The sequence below is a fragment of the Myxine glutinosa genome, chromosome 10 (genome assembly GCF_964187855.1).
Source record: "Myxine glutinosa chromosome 10, kmMyxGlut1.1, whole genome shotgun sequence".
In the NCBI taxonomy this organism is placed as follows: domain Eukaryota; kingdom Metazoa; phylum Chordata; class Myxini; order Myxiniformes; family Myxinidae; genus Myxine; species Myxine glutinosa.
Genome location: NC_136270.1, coordinates 7,026,283 through 7,042,021, shown reverse-complemented (window position 1 = coordinate 7,042,021; position 15,739 = coordinate 7,026,283). Strand labels below are relative to the sequence as shown.

Below are 15,739 nucleotides of genomic sequence, written 5' to 3'. Positions count from 1 at the left end.
ATTGGCAGAAACAATGCCCACCATATCAACGAACGGAGGACTTCATCTTTATTTCCCTTTTCTCAGCAGCATCTAATACAACAGTCAAATAAAAACTTTAAAGGTTTGTGCTTGCTCAACTTCAGGAACAGTTCTCTTTCTGGTGGTGTGAAAAATAAATACGTATATATAAAGCATCGCAAAATGCAAAGCCCGTCCGCGTCCACTTTGCACTCCAACTAAACTTACCGAAATCAACAGCTGAAAAATATATATTTGTACATTTTGTTCATTTGTCTTCTCCATATTCTCATAATAAAGATATTTTGAATATTTGATGATAAAAGCACAGATGGTAAAAAGTTAAGGCCTAGACAGACACTGAAGCTCAATGGTAAATAAATAAACACTGAAGCGATAAAAAAAAAAAAAAACGGCTGTCTCGCATTTGATGTGCTATCATTATGTACCATTTAATACCATTATCATTTATCAATCTGCAGTTATCTAAGAAGACCTGAACACTTTTTGATCATTTTCCCTGCTGAGAAACAAACAGTTTACAGGGAGGGACGTCCATGTAATCAGTGTTCCCCTTGCAGCCACATTCCTGGAACTGGTCTCCAAGACCTAAAAGAAAACCTAGGGTTTCACGCTTGACGTACTGTGGTTGGACTAATAAGAACTATTTAAAGTTACAGTACATACTTTGACTTTGCCCTATCACATTTTGACCCAATTAGTAAATATCTTCTCCATATTCTCATCGTCAAAATTTGTTGAAAGTTTCGTGACAAAAGCTTAAATGGTAATAAAATGAAGGCCTGGACACATGCACACGCACACACACACTCGTGCATATTGATTGAAAAAGCCTGTCTCCCACGCTAATAAACAGGAAACTGCTCAGATTCTTGTTTTTCCAAAGCTGACAATGAATCTGGTGGTAAGTGAAGTCAGTTTGTGGTAATGTAGTGAAAGGTTGCTGCTTCTTAAATCCTCAATCACATCAAATCTCTGTTGTGTAAGCAGGATGGATTCTCCCTTCATTGTTGTGTATGCTCGATTCACACATGAATACGTTGCTCTCTAAATCCATAAAAACCGAATTCATTCGATGTGTAGTTTGCAATTAATCCTCAAAGGTTGTTCGGAACACGCCAACTCTAATGGTGTCACTAAAATGGATATGCTATTCCTGCATTTTGTTCCCTCATCACATTTATTTTGATTGTTTTAATTTTGTTCTCACACTTAAGTTGTGCCACACCCTTTGCAGTTGTCTCATTTGATGTTACATGGAGGCCATGATACGACAAATCATCTGCTTCTTGATAATGTTTATCTGCTTTTACTGCAGTTTTACTTCTTATCATCATCTCGGAAGACTTTAATATTTTTTTGTTGTTGTTCTGCTTCTACCTTTTTGTTCTTGTAGAAGATTTTTCAAGAGTAATGAATAATGTTGTTACAATCCCAAATAAAAAGGCAACTTAATTGTGGATAGTTTTTGAAGAAGGAAAAGTTTATTTGATCTCAATTATATTTGGTGCGCTTCATTTTGTTGTTTTTCAGGGTTGGTCAACGCTTGATGTGACTTTGATTGATTTTCCTGACACAATTCTCAAAGTTTATTCCAAAGATCTCAGGTGGGTCTTTATTAAAATCAGTCAAATGTCCATTTTGATTATCCATGAGTAATTTGTAATGTTGTTTTTCTTTTTGGACTTGTTTATACTTCTTGTCTCTTTTGTCTCTGCAGCATTTCATGTTTGCAGCTGTGTTGGCTTGCCAACGATCATGTGATTATTATATAAATGGATGGTACTGTGACAGGGGGTAAAGGGTTGGGGTTTGGAAGGGATGAGAGCCTATTGATCAAAATTAAGAAGCTTTTTTTCAATTGTTTTTCTCTTTGGAAAGTTTAACCTTAAATTTATTTCATTAGTGTTTCTTTTAATCATTATAAACTAAAGGTAGTTATTTAAGGGGCTTTGAAATATATATATTTTAATCTTCATACGAACAGTGAGCGGGGAAAGGTAGGGGCGGGGGAGGGGGGTGGGAAAGGGAGGGTGGGAAAAGTTGGGTTATAGGTATATCTCAAATCATGTTTATACTTAATTTTTTTTGGTTTAATTGTTGTCAGAAGATTGAAAGGTGGCTTCAAAATTAATCGTACTTGGTTCTTTTAGTTTTATTTCTTAAAATTTTCCAATTTCATATTAAAGTACTTTTACGGCATAGCCCGTAGGGCAGTACTGTCTGGAACAGCGTTTGTCTGTCCGTCCGATGTGTGTATGTATGCCCTTCACAAACGTCCACCAATCAGAGCTGAGGATCTGGTCACATGACAGGGGAACAGCAGATCCTCTACTCAGCATATCCAAGCCTGGCTACGCTGTTGTTAGACTGTTGGTCTTGTTTCATTATTCTCTTTAATCTTTGAATCAATACTATTTAACACAATGCATCTTCTTCCTCATCCTACTTGTCTGCTTTTATCAGTATATTAATTTTTATTTATTTAATTGTGACCTGTTTTTATTGCATTTACTTTGAGACATATTTAACCAAGAATATAACAGCCCATAGATCAAGGGAACCAAACTGGTACCTCTTTGGCTTACAGGGAAATTGATGAGGAGACTGCGCAAGTGTTGCTTGGAATACCATCTTTCGTGGAACGGTTGCAGATTGTTAATGACAAAGTACGTCTCTCCTTGATAACGAAGGCTCAGCTGAATGCCCACGCCGTTATTGAGCTACCCACAGGCATGGCACGGGGTGTCATCCGCTTTCGGGGCCCTCTAGATGATGTGGCTTTCTCGGGTACCCTCTTTGGCATTGAGCTGCTGGTGAGCAGTTTGATTACATCATTTTATTGCATTGTTGAAATTGTTCATTTTGCATGGTATCAATTATATTTTAATAACTTCAGGATGAAGAAAAGGTACCTTGTTCTGGCACTAATCTGATTAAAAAATATGTCATAAAGGTGACCATGCAGGCCAGCGACAGACAGCACGGCATAATTCTCCTGATTATGCTGCCGTTTTGCTATGCTGTTGTCTTGTGATTTACCAACCATGTAGCCTGTGCAATGGTATGATCACTTCATTGCTATGTGTCCAATGATTCAAAACAATACCATTTGCTTTTCTTTATGTGCAGTAAACTAAGGCTTTCTTTTATTTTGCTTTACATCATAGTGTACCATTTTATCATGTTTAGGACATTGCTTGTGAAGAATGGCAACTGCATAGTAAATTAAACCCATGCGCAGGCATAGATACATGTCTATGGAAGCTGCTAGTATCACAAATCTTTGGCACATGTGGGTCACTAAAGTCCAAATTTCCAATGTTGACAACGCATGGTGGTATTTGCAGCCCCTCGCCACAACCATTAACCAGTTGGATGTGGAGCTGAAAAACGCTGAAGCAATCACTTCGGCTTTAGGCCAAATTTAACACTGGGCACCATGAGCAACGATTGTGTCTCAACACGTTCGCTATCAGGATCAATATTAATTCAGTTGAACTCATTTGGATTATTCAATGTACCTAACTGAATTTACATGGTGAAGCATGATGCGGATGCAAAATGGGCGCGCGTCTTATGAAATGAGTGTAGTTTATTGAGGCAGGACAAAACAAATGGAACGAGCCTCTGCACAAGAAGACAGATATATATCCTTTTACGGTAATCAAATAACATTTAACAAGGCATAAAAATAAAGGACATTAAGGGCCCACAGTCAATCTCACACACAGTCAGTGATGTCCATAGGAGCGGCAGCGCTCACAGCAGGAGGACCTGCAGCAAGGCTAAGTGTGCAGCCTCTCTGAAAACGTTGCACTCAAAATGTCTCTCCCAGTCCTTCTCTCCAATAGCCACTAGCACACCCCTTCCTTCACTTCCCTTGCCTCCTGAGATGTTTCCCATCAGCCGCTAGTGTTACGTGCTCCTCAACCCCCTGGTCACGGTGTACCTCCGAGCCCCGCGAGGAGTCACGGCAGAAAAATGTGTTATTCTGTATGTCAAAGATCAATGGTGAAGCCACACCAATTGTTACCAACAAACAAATATTGTATTAAGATCACACAAGAATAACAGTACAACAATAATAGTAATCAAAAGTACAATCAATATATATCCTATGATGGTACCATCAGTTTCGTAATATATAACTCACTGTGCTCCAAGTGAGTGAAACAAGAACATTCCCAATGTCTCTTTTCCGGCTTCAAACCCACGTTGATTCCGGTTTCAAGGCAAAGTCGATCCCGGCTTCAAGCCAAAGTCGATCCGCTCCAGCGATCGGCATAACGATGTCCAATCGAGACCAGAATCCCGTTCGGATGACAGTCACAGTCACGCGACGCAAAGCTGCGCAAAGGCGCCCTCAAGGCGACTGGGAAATCCAAAGGCGCCCTCCAGGCGACTGGGAAATCACACCCTCGGGTATGGACGTTCCACGGCTCACAGTCGGCGACACACAGATTTTCCAATCAAAAGCCACGTTACACACACCCACACCAGATCAACGTCTGGTGCGGTGAAAATGGCTGAAGCGAAGCAAAGACCTTGCGCGACGCTCAAAGCGCGCGAGTCAAAATGGCCGACAACCCGTTCTCGAGACGTAACGGCAGTCCAACGATTCTCTTCGGAATCGACCGCAAAACCTGACACGCAGGTTGATCTGTCACAGCGCTAACAACTCTGTCGCAGGAATCCCTTTCCTGGGAAACCCAACGTTCACTCGTGACCGTCGTTCGCCAATGTTCGCTCCAGACCGCAAAACCTATGCTTCTTCTCCGACTCCACTCGCTCCGCCTTCTTTTTCTCCTCTTCCTCTTCTTCTTCATACGGTTCCGGTTTCATTTAAAACAGTAACCTTTTAACCTTTTGACAATAATAATTGCTATTTCCCTCAAATAATAATAATACATGGAATCAAAAATGTTTACAGTGGATGAAAACCACAACAACGGAAGTGACGAATCCGTAACACTAGCCAATGTTCTGCACTCGTGTGTATTGACAATAGCGGCCAACCCGTGGTGTCGCAGATCAGCGGCACAGGCCAATGTGGTGCCACCTGCTCGCCGATTCAGAGTGCCTGTGTAGTGGGGAGAAGCTTCCCTCTTCCCGCCGTGTCGAGAAGGAGAACAAGACGCCTTCCATCGGCATTACTGGTTACAAGTCCATCTCCTGGCAACCCATCTCCTTGTTGTGAGAATGATGCCTCGGGGTTGATGAATACTTAGTATAGTACAGTTATTTTTAATGAGTGTTTTAGAATAAGTGTAACGTAATTAATTGTGATGTTGCGTATGCGTCGCTATAATGTGTAGACAGACGTTCTTCTCCTTGTCAACCTCTGTATCTAGACACCGCCATTCCTTACAACCCATTCATTGTCCTTTGCTCTGTAATCTGTTTTAATGTTTTTGAGGAGGCTAAATCTCGAGGCTGTTGAGTACACCAAACAGAGCCGGCAAAAGGCTTCCAATTTACATCAGATGGCTCAAGGTTTTGCCGTTGAAGCTCGTGGTGAAACGGTAATGGCTCAAGATGGAGCCGTGGCGGCCAAATGATCCCACCCACCAGTCTGTTCGCCGCCAATGGAAAAGAGATATGAGGGCATGAGCCAGAAGTGATAAAAGAGAAAGATGCAAGTGATCTCAGAGTGAAGGCTGGTTTTCACTTTGCGAAGGTCAGGCTGAATTTCACTTCTCTCTCTCTGGCCACAGAACTTGCCCTGCAGTGAGGCTGAACTGCCAACCGGCTTACTCACACCACACAGACGAGCCGTGTTTTCTCTCTCTCTCTCTCTCTCTCTCTCTCTCTCTCCTCTCTCTCTCTCTCTCTCTCTCTCTGTCTGTCTCTCTACCTCTCTACCTCTCTACCTCTCTACCTCTCCCTTTCTCTCATTTTGGCCCTGGAATGATTGCCCTGCAAGGGGATGAAACTGCCATCGGACAAGTCAAACTTGGTACAAATATGTATAATGATGTAAAGATTAGTGGATTGGATTATGGGGTCAAGAGGGCAAAGGTCAGAGGTCCCATTAGGTAAAAATTATGTTACTGTGCTAACGTGTGAACCACTGATGGGAGTTTGACCAAACTTTCTCTAAGTATATATTATGATGCAAAGATTAACTGATTAGATTTCGGCATCAAAGGTTAGAGGTCATGTCAGATAAATATGTGATACTTGAGAACGGCTGAATGGATTTAAATCGAACTTGGTACAAATATGTATAATTATGCAATAATGTGGGCGGAGGCATATCATTTGATGTCGTGACGTTGAAGAGTGCCGTTTTAGTTTGCTTTTGTTTTTGCGATTGCTTCATTCTTATTACTTCTTGTAATCCCTCTCCATGACCATTGTTTCTTTATAATAGATACACTTTCTCAGGGTGAATTGCGTTTGTACTGGCTGCTTTGTGTTGGTTTTGTCTGGTTGCAGTGTAGTTTGAGTGCGGTTCAAACTGCTTTGGACAGTACTCATGATCTAACGTTTTGCTCGGCTGAATTATATCAGTTACGGGCATCTATCAGCTCTTCACCTGGTTAATTTCATGGTCCCATGAGCATTGTAACGTGGCAAAACAGCCTAGGAACTTGCTCGGGACCGTGGACTTGGCAGGTGGTTGAGGTTGTTTTGACACGACCCGTGGGACTCAAACCAGATAACCGGAATGGATTCGTGCATAGCGACAATGGTAGCCAATCAGCGGTGTGACGAAGGCCAATGTTACACCTCCTGCTCACCGATCCAGAGCGGCCGCCGTGTGGGAAGGAGAAGCTTCCCCTTCCCCATGACGTCAAGAAGGAGAACATGACCTGTTAACCTTCCATATAATATATATATAGACACTTCCAATAATATATAGACACTAGAAGATAAGGCCATATATAGACACTACAATCACTGATGGGAATACCAATCTTATAGAGATAAATGTATGTATGCACGTGAGAGGAAGTTTTGAGGTAATCTGCATCTTCCCCTCCGTGAAGCACCATGTCGTATTAGTCCGCCACCCCTCACACATGGAGAATACAGTGCAGATGGGAAGAGGGGAATTCTGCCATTTTTGCTTGCGTAATAAATAGATAATATAGTCCTTTGACCAACTGCTTTTCAGAGAAAATGAAGAAAAATTTTATTTCACCCTTTAAAAATTGTGCGAATAAATGCAGTTCCTTTTCTCAGCTGTGTTGCAAGTAGAGCGAGCTCCTTTGTGATGCTTTAAAAGGAGGTGTATAATGAGAAATACTGTTTGATAGGGTGATGTATTACTGTTTTTTGAATTGAATGTAAATGTTGAAAGACGAAGTATTGAATATAGCAAGCTTTTTGTGAATCTAATCGATATGGAAACGGGATTGAATGAGACTCACCATTATTATAAAGTGAAGAAGGTGAACGAGGAAGAGTTTTTGTTTTAAACTGTAAATTGAAACCGGCCCATCCATCGTCACCTTAATCAACTATATCATACTTTTTGCAGATTACCTAGCATCTGATTGATAAAAAGATGGCGATCTGAATGGATCGTGAGCATACGTACGGCCTATAAATCCATTATTTGTTGACAGACGGATGCATGGTCGCATGCAGGCAGGAACACGCATGCAGGCAGGAACACGCATGCAGGCAGGAACACGCACGCAGGCAGGAACACGCATGCAGGCGTGCCGAGACCGCTACTTTTGTATTAAAGATTACTGGTTACAAGGCCGTCTCCTGTCAGCCCTCAAAACCAGGATGACTTATTCTTATACAGGGCTAGATATAATTAATACATCGTTACTGAGAGTGTAAACTTCTAATAAATAACCGATTCCCCTCCTACGTAACAGTACTGCAGGCCTATGTAATATTTCATGGTCAGAAACACAGTGGCCTTGTAATTTTAACGCCTCTGACCTATGTCAGACCAACACCTGGGCCACTCCCAAGCTTGACTGCGGTAAAATGTGGAAAGGATGAATAAGTCCAGTTTTCTCAATTAGCAGTTGGTACAAAGCCAGCAGCAGATTACAGGAAGCTTTACTGCAAGTGAGAGATAAGTATTGACATCGAAAGCACATAGAAAAATGAATTCAAAGCCGCAGTCTTGTGCTGCGTGTGCTGAAGCCTTTATTTGTGGTTTTTATATTAGTCCGAGACCAATGGACGAGGTTTTGCTTAAATCACAGGCAGGACAAATACATTGGTATTCATTGGTGTACTTTATAATTTAAATTACAAGGACATTAGTTGACAATGGAAATACATAGACTATACAAGATTTGAATTTGGGTTCTGAACATCATGAGTCATTGGTTCAGATGGGAACTCTAAACAGGGTGACCTGATTCCTTCGTAAGAACCTGCTGAAAGCAAACAGGTGGACTTTTATACCTGTAGCTGGACATAAAAAGTGTTTATTTTTATTTTTATTTTTTTTGTATTGACAAATTCACTTTCATTCTCGAGAAACCTGTTGTAGCATGTTGTAAATCTCAGCCATTCTCTCAGATAACTGTTATGATCTGAAATTGTGCTATAATTGTAAGGACGGTAGAATGTACTGCACTGGAAATTTGCCTGCGGGATAGCTTACAGGTACGTACACTCGTCTTTGAGCTTTCCCTGCGTTTGAATCCCGGCCCAGCTATAAACTGTCATTCTGGTATTTAACACGCAGTGCAAGGCATCGATACATACGTGCGTCATCCATGGGAAAGGCATTAAATATGCCAGCATTAGTTTTTGGCTGATGTTGAAAATTTCACAGTCTTCCGTGAAGAATAGGCGAGTTATCACCGATACCCTGAACAAATTCCTAATTCCTGCCACATTTTTTTTTTTTTTACAAACATTGGCTCTGGTGTGTCAGTTTGTGATAGACGTGGGCTAAAAAAAACGTTCCCTGGCTGACCATACAAGATGGTGGGAACATTTGGGGCCATTATAGAAGTAGTAGTAGTAGTCGTAGTAGTAGTAGTAGTAGGGATGTGGTGCAATATTGCTGGTTTAGATGCATTATTTTCACTGTGTTTGTCCTTTTCATATGCGGTAGCTATAACTTCGCTTTGTTTGCTTTAAATGTGGGGTTGGAAAATTTATTAAAGCATCTGCTTCTCTTTTTTGACTGAGATGTTAACTGAGCTTTTTCTGATGAAATTTGTGCTTGCTTTGGATGACTGCCGTTATGGTGCAGTTCTGGCTAGGGATGATGCATCTTGGAGCATGCTGTCATGCTAAAGATTCCATGGTAGCTATCAAAAATAGATAACTTTTATCCTGGTAACCCGACTAAATACCTTACCTCGAGATGATATGGTGTTTGTAAGTTAATCATAAAAGGATGTGGATGTTAAGTTGGATTAAGTTGATGGTTGACAATGTGGTTGGTAGATTGAAAACGAGTGAATTGATGGATAATGGCAATGAGGTGCAGATAACGCGTGCTCGGTCAAATGACTTTTTCTTGTTCCTGTTTTCCTTTGTACATCCTTATTGTTTAACCATAGCTTCACTGGAAGGGTAAATAATTATTCCTCTTGTATGTTCATGCTGGTGTACAGTAAGTGAGTGATTGTAAAACTTTTTTTTTTTTTCTCATAGTTGTGTATTTCTCTTTTTTAGGAATGTTACAGAGGGAAAGGAAATACCAACGGGACTTGTCATACGCATCGCTACTTCACATGTGATGAAGACTGTGGAATTTTTGTGGGTTTCCAACGCATTGTTGAGATTAAGAGGGTGGATTCTGGAATTGATCAGGTACTTTACCGCAGTAACACTGAACATCTGATGTTGGAACCAATACAGCCTTTCCTGCAAAAATGTACCGCCATTAGCACATATCTTTTGCACCTTTTTATTTTCCTCAAACTGTGGAAGTGTGCTCAGAGAATTGTATTTCATTGTTTGATGTCACTGTATAATGACTGTCCCCATTTTGCATTATTATTTGTTTTTGAACCATTCAAAGCTCTGGCCATAAATTTAAACAAGAATTTCAGTCGGAGTAAACGGGCCTCTTGTGCTTGACGAGGGGCCATTTGAGTGTTTGTTTGTCTGTCATATTGAATGGCAAAGGAAGCAGTCGGCTGGGTAGAGGAGTATCATTCACCAGACTGTTTTGATGACCAGATCTTAATCTCAGCATTCCTTTTTATGACTCCAATGCAGTATTTGGTTGTCTGTTTAATTATGATTGTACCATATCCTGATGCTGTGTGGATTTTGCTTCCCTGCTGATGGACCTCTGGTAGCTTGTAACTGTTGCTGCGTTTTTGCCTGAGGAAGAAATGCTGAAATCTGTCTTTCTGGGTTCTTCCCAATGTCTTTCTAGGGCTAGTAGTTGGGGGCTAGGAGTTGGGGGCAAGGAGCTAGGGCTAGGAGTTAGTTCGGGATCCTTGTTCCTTTCACATTTCTTTCTACTTTTTAATATCTCTCTTTATTCGTTCTAATTCTTGCTTCTTCTTTATTTCTCTTTCTTTATCTGTCTTCGGAGAACAGAATTCTTGCAGAATTTTTTTTTTCTGTAAGGCTCACTTGGCTGCACTCGGATGGGTTTGAGGGTAGAGGGGGAGCAGCTGAAACCCAAATCCTATCCAGGTTTCTCCTGATGACTCCATCTTTGCTCTTTACTTCTTCTGGTTCCTTCTGATGACTCCAATGCAGTATTTGGTTTTCTGTTTCATTGTTATCTTTATGGTGGAGTTGCAGTGGCATTTGTTGTAACACTGAATTCATAAAAAGCACTGGGATACATTTTGGATTTCCAACTGAACCAGAGTAACACTAGAGATTAATACCACCAAACAAAAGGAACATGCTGCGAATGGGAGAAAAGTTGGAACAAAATGACGACAAATGACTTTGCAGTTGATGTTAGGTCAATGCTTATTAAAATACAGAAAACCCTCAAATAATGTAGTTTTGAATATCGCGTGGTTTGACCAATCGCGGGCAAACCTATTGTGTTCCGCTGTAGTTATCGTGGGATTTTATTTCGGCTAATCACATTTTTTGAGATCATATGAGTCTTCTTTTGCGTTGGTGTGTACGATTATCTCCCATTACGAGCCTTTTGTCGTTTCTCATGCACCGTTTTTAATGGTGCCCAAACGTAAAACAACAACAACAACATGCATTTTAAAGGCCATTTTCCCTGCTAGAGCGGGGGTTAGCCTTGCGGTCCCCATGACAATCTTCTCCATTTTGCCCTATTTTCTGCATCTCTCCTTGTTAACCCCCTTGCCCGCATTTCTTCTTCCACCATCTTTAGCCAAGTCTTTCTCGGTCTTCCCCGTCTTCTACTTCCTTCTACATTCATTTCCATCACTCTTCTCAACCAGTCACTTTCATCCTTCCTCAACACATGACCAAACCATCTCAACCTGTTCCTCTTCACAGCATCAATCACAGGCTCTATTCCCATCATCTTTCGCAATTCATCATTTGTCTTCCTCTCTCTCAACGATACTCCACACATCCGTGGAACCATTCGCATTTCCACCCTTTCCAACCTTCGTTGCTGCTCTACGTTCCCATGTCTCGCTCCCATAAATCATAACACTTCTCACACATGCAGCATACACCTTTCCCTTCAGCTTCAACGACACTCCCCTCATCATCAGCACGCCACTCAATTCCCGAAACTTCTTCCATGCACATCTCACTCGAACAACCGTTGCCGAGTCTGATCCACCTTCTCCATTCAGCATGTCTCCGAGGTAGCAAAATGTTTTCACACCTTCCAGCTTCACGCCGTCTCCAAGATCCAACTCAACATTTCCTCCATCTGCAGCTCCCTCTGTGCACACCTTACATTTGAATGTAGCTGCCACACTGGTTAATGACCCTCTCAGACCACTACATTTTTGATGAACCCACTCAGCGCACATTGTACACTGAATGGAGTTCACTCCGACACCCTTCCTACACACAGCACAGGGCCACTTCCCAGTTCTTTCCACCTCACCACATGCTTTACCACTTGCCATCACCTTCGTCTTTCCGATATTCACCTTCAGACCTTTTGTCTCCATACATTCCTTCCACTTGTTCATCTTTTCCTTAAGTCCATCCATACTTTCCGCAATCAACACCAGATCATCTGCAGACAACAACTCCCACGGTAAACCCTCCTTTACGTTCTGAGCCAGCACCTCCATCACAGCTACAAATAGTAGTGGACTTAGTACCGACCCCTGATGCACTCCCACCTTCACCTCAAACTCACCACTGTTCCCGTCCTTCGTCCTTACAGCTGTGCGCGCTCTTTTGTACATTGCCATCACTACTCTGATAAACCATTCCTCCACTCCTAACTTCCTCAATGCCCATGTCAATACTTTGCGTGGAACCCGATCGAATGCTTTCTCCAGATCAACAAACCCAAGAAACAACTTCTTCCTCTTCTCCATGTACTTCTCCTGCAACTGCCTCACAATGAAAAGCACGTCTGTCGTTCCTCTTCCTGGCATGAATCCAAACTGCATTTTGTCGATCTTCACTTTCTTCCTTATCCTCCTCTCCAACACCCTTTCCAATACCTTCATTCCATGCTCCAATAACTTTATCGCTCGGTACGAGCCACACTCCAGAGGGTCACCTTTCCCCTTGTATAGAGGGACGAGGGTACTCAGTTCCCAATCCACTGGAATGCGGCCTTCTTTCACCACCAGATTACATTTCTCTGTCATTCTCTTCACACCCCAACTTCCTGCTGCCTTCAACATATCTCCCACAACTCCCGTCGGCCCTCCCGCTTTTCTACCCTTCATTGCTTTTATCGCTTCCTCAACTTCCTTCTCAGTTATCTTCTCTGCCGGTCCTAAAACTGGGTTACTCTCTATGTTGCCATCCCATTCATTCTCTGTATTCAACAGCATTTCCATACATCTTTTCCATCTTCCTTTAATTCCATCTGGGTCGACAACGATTTGTCCCACTTCATCCTTCAAGCAACTCACCCCCATCACATATCACATCACACCTCTCTTTCGCTATCTGCTTTGCAATCCTGAATACTGCTTTCTGACCCTCTTCCGAATCCAAGCGTTCTCCGAACATTTTCCTACATGCCTCCTGCGCCTTTGCTACCTCTTTCTTTGCAGCCTTCCTGGCTGCCTTATAACTTTCATGCTCTGCTGTTTCTGCTCCCGTACCCTTCGCCTTCTGCCACTCCTTGAACTTCTTCCTCTTCTCGTCAATCCTCTTTCCAACTTCATCATCCCACCACCATGTTTCCGAGTGCCTCGGTGGTCCTTTTGTCCATCCACATACCTCACCTACGGCTCCCAACAGACTAGCTTTCATTGACATCCAACCACTTTCAAGCTCAACCACATTATCCTCGACCCTACTCAGCCTCTCTTTTAATGCCTCCCTTACTGTCACCTCTTTCAACCTCCACACCTTCATTCTCGGTTGGTACTTCACCCGCCGAGCTCTCCTCGCACCTTTCACCCTTACGTCGCAGACAACCAAGTGGTGCTGTGAAACGGCCTCCTCCCCCGGGATCACCTTTGTGTCCCGGGGGTGCCCCCTATCTCGCCTACGCACCATCAGGTAGTCAACGGTTGTCGTCGACCCACCTGACGTGTATCTAACAAGCTTATTATCTTCTTTCTGGAACTGAGTATTACAAATCAACAAATCAGCTCCATCAGCAAACTCCAAAATCCTTTCACCTTCTCCATTTCTCACACCATATCCGTAACCCCCATGAACTCCGTCAAAACCATCCATACTCCTTCCCACATGTCCATTTAGGTCTCCTCCTACCACAACAACTTCCTCATCTTTCACGTTTTCCATCAGCTTCTCTATCGCACACCAGAACTTGTCCTTCTCTTCATCGCTTCGACCAACCTGCGGAGCATATCCCGAGATGACGTTCACCAAGAGCTTTCCAATCATCATTTTCACCATCATCAACCTATCACTCACTCTAGTCACACTCACCACACTGTCTACAAACTCCTCAGAAAACAGGACACCAACACCATTCACGCCCTCCATGCACCCTTGCCACACAAACTTGTATTTCTGTCCCTGCCTACCCTTCACCATTCTCACACCACTTCCCTTCCATCTCGTCTCTTGCACACAACATATGTCCACTCTTCTTCTGACCAATACTTCCACCACTTCTCCTGATCTCCCTGTCATTGTCCCTACATTCCATGTCCCAAACCTCAGAAACCGATCTCCACTTCGGGCTGTACCCTGCCCATATGTAGTTGTAATTGTCATGGTTCTCTTTTTGAGGCAATGTTTTTATGGCCGGAGGCCCTTCCTGACGCCAACCCTCTTTGTCGCCTCTTCGACACGCAGGGATACGGCGTACCTATTCTTATCCAGGGTACACACCCAAACGTAAAACGATGGACAAAATTAATTGTGCCAAAAAGCAGAGATACATTGGCTATGATTTTGGGTGAAAATAATCAAGTTGTTAAATAGGTTGACAAGGGGTGAAAGTGTGACATCTGTGGGCTGCCATTACGGGATCAATAAATATACTGTGCGGTGTATCTGTGAAAGTGTAGCTGCTATTGACGGGCCAAGATGACAAGGGACTCGCAAGCAAACAGGGTAAATGTCAAAACGTGCAGATGGACAGGACAGGAAAACATGCATGCAGATGGAGTCAATGTGCATATAAAAGACCAAAAATATGAATATTGGATACCACAACATGAAAATACCTAGCCATTTTAAAGGAATGGAGAGAAAATCACCACAATTTGACAAACTCGATGGAGGGATTTTTTTCTTCATAATAATTATGAGAAGGGAATGTATAGTATATTTCCTTTTTAAATATACACAACCTTGAAATGTACATATTAACCGGGCGTCCCGTCTGCCGACGTTAGTTGGTTATCATTGAAGACCCCACGGTGTCCCTTGAGAAGAGCAGATGAGCTATCGCCGGCACCCTGGAACTAATTTCAAATGCCTGCCTTAATAGGGCATTGCATCAGTGGCAGAGCCGTGTCTTGGCCAATGATGCTACCCCACAGCCTTGTGCTGCATTCAAAAGAAAACGAAAATCCATTATCTTCCTAGATAACGATCTAAAAAATATAATCACACATTCATTCCAACGTGTATTTAACCTATTATAACCATCATAGTTATACATTTTTATATTTGGTCGTGTCACCAATGTGGAATGATGGACAGCCTCAGTGGCCACTGGCCAGCCAATGCAAACGACTCCCAGGGTGCCAAAATATGGATATTTATTTCTTTATTTTTATAAATGCCTTCATTATTTTCAACACTTTGAAAGATGAATGAGGGGCAGTAGACAACAGGCACAAGGAGTCAGTCCATAGCCAAGAGAATAGCTGGATGAAGGAATGGTGAGTAGGATTAGAGTTGATAATTATTCAAGAACAACACATGTGACTTGGGTGGATTCTTGGAGGACAGGGGACTAGATAACTGGAGGAACAAACCAGAAGTGAGACGATATAAAACATTCCACCAACTTGCATTTGGTAGGAGAGAAGAAGACCTTTTGACTCGGCCTCCTACTGAGGGATTTCAAATAACTCGAGCACCATGGACTCAGCTGGGATTTTACATACATTGGCTAACTTTTGAGGGTGCCTGCCAATGTGTGCCAAGGTTGAACTGTCTGACGATTTTTGACCGTGACACATTCGGTCGTTACTTATCCAATCTCAACCAAACTTGATAGGGAAACTAAGGGTCACAC

The 15,739-nt window shown here is 42.5% G+C and overlaps 1 protein-coding gene across 5 annotated transcripts in view; it reads left to right on the top strand.

The window, feature by feature from the left end:
• CYLD (CYLD lysine 63 deubiquitinase) overlaps positions 1 to 15,739 on the top strand; it is a 134,820-nt gene that overhangs the window by 53,391 nt on the left and 65,690 nt on the right. For all 5 annotated transcript variants that reach the window (XM_068127095.2, XM_078785321.1, XM_068127096.2 and 2 more), the window contains exons 3-5: positions 1,555 to 1,628; positions 2,612 to 2,837; positions 9,637 to 9,774. In XM_068127095.2, the coding sequence (XP_067983196.1) occupies positions 1,555 to 1,628; positions 2,612 to 2,837; positions 9,637 to 9,774 (438 nt within the window). The remainder of the gene's footprint in view (positions 1 to 1,554; positions 1,629 to 2,611; positions 2,838 to 9,636; positions 9,775 to 15,739) is intronic.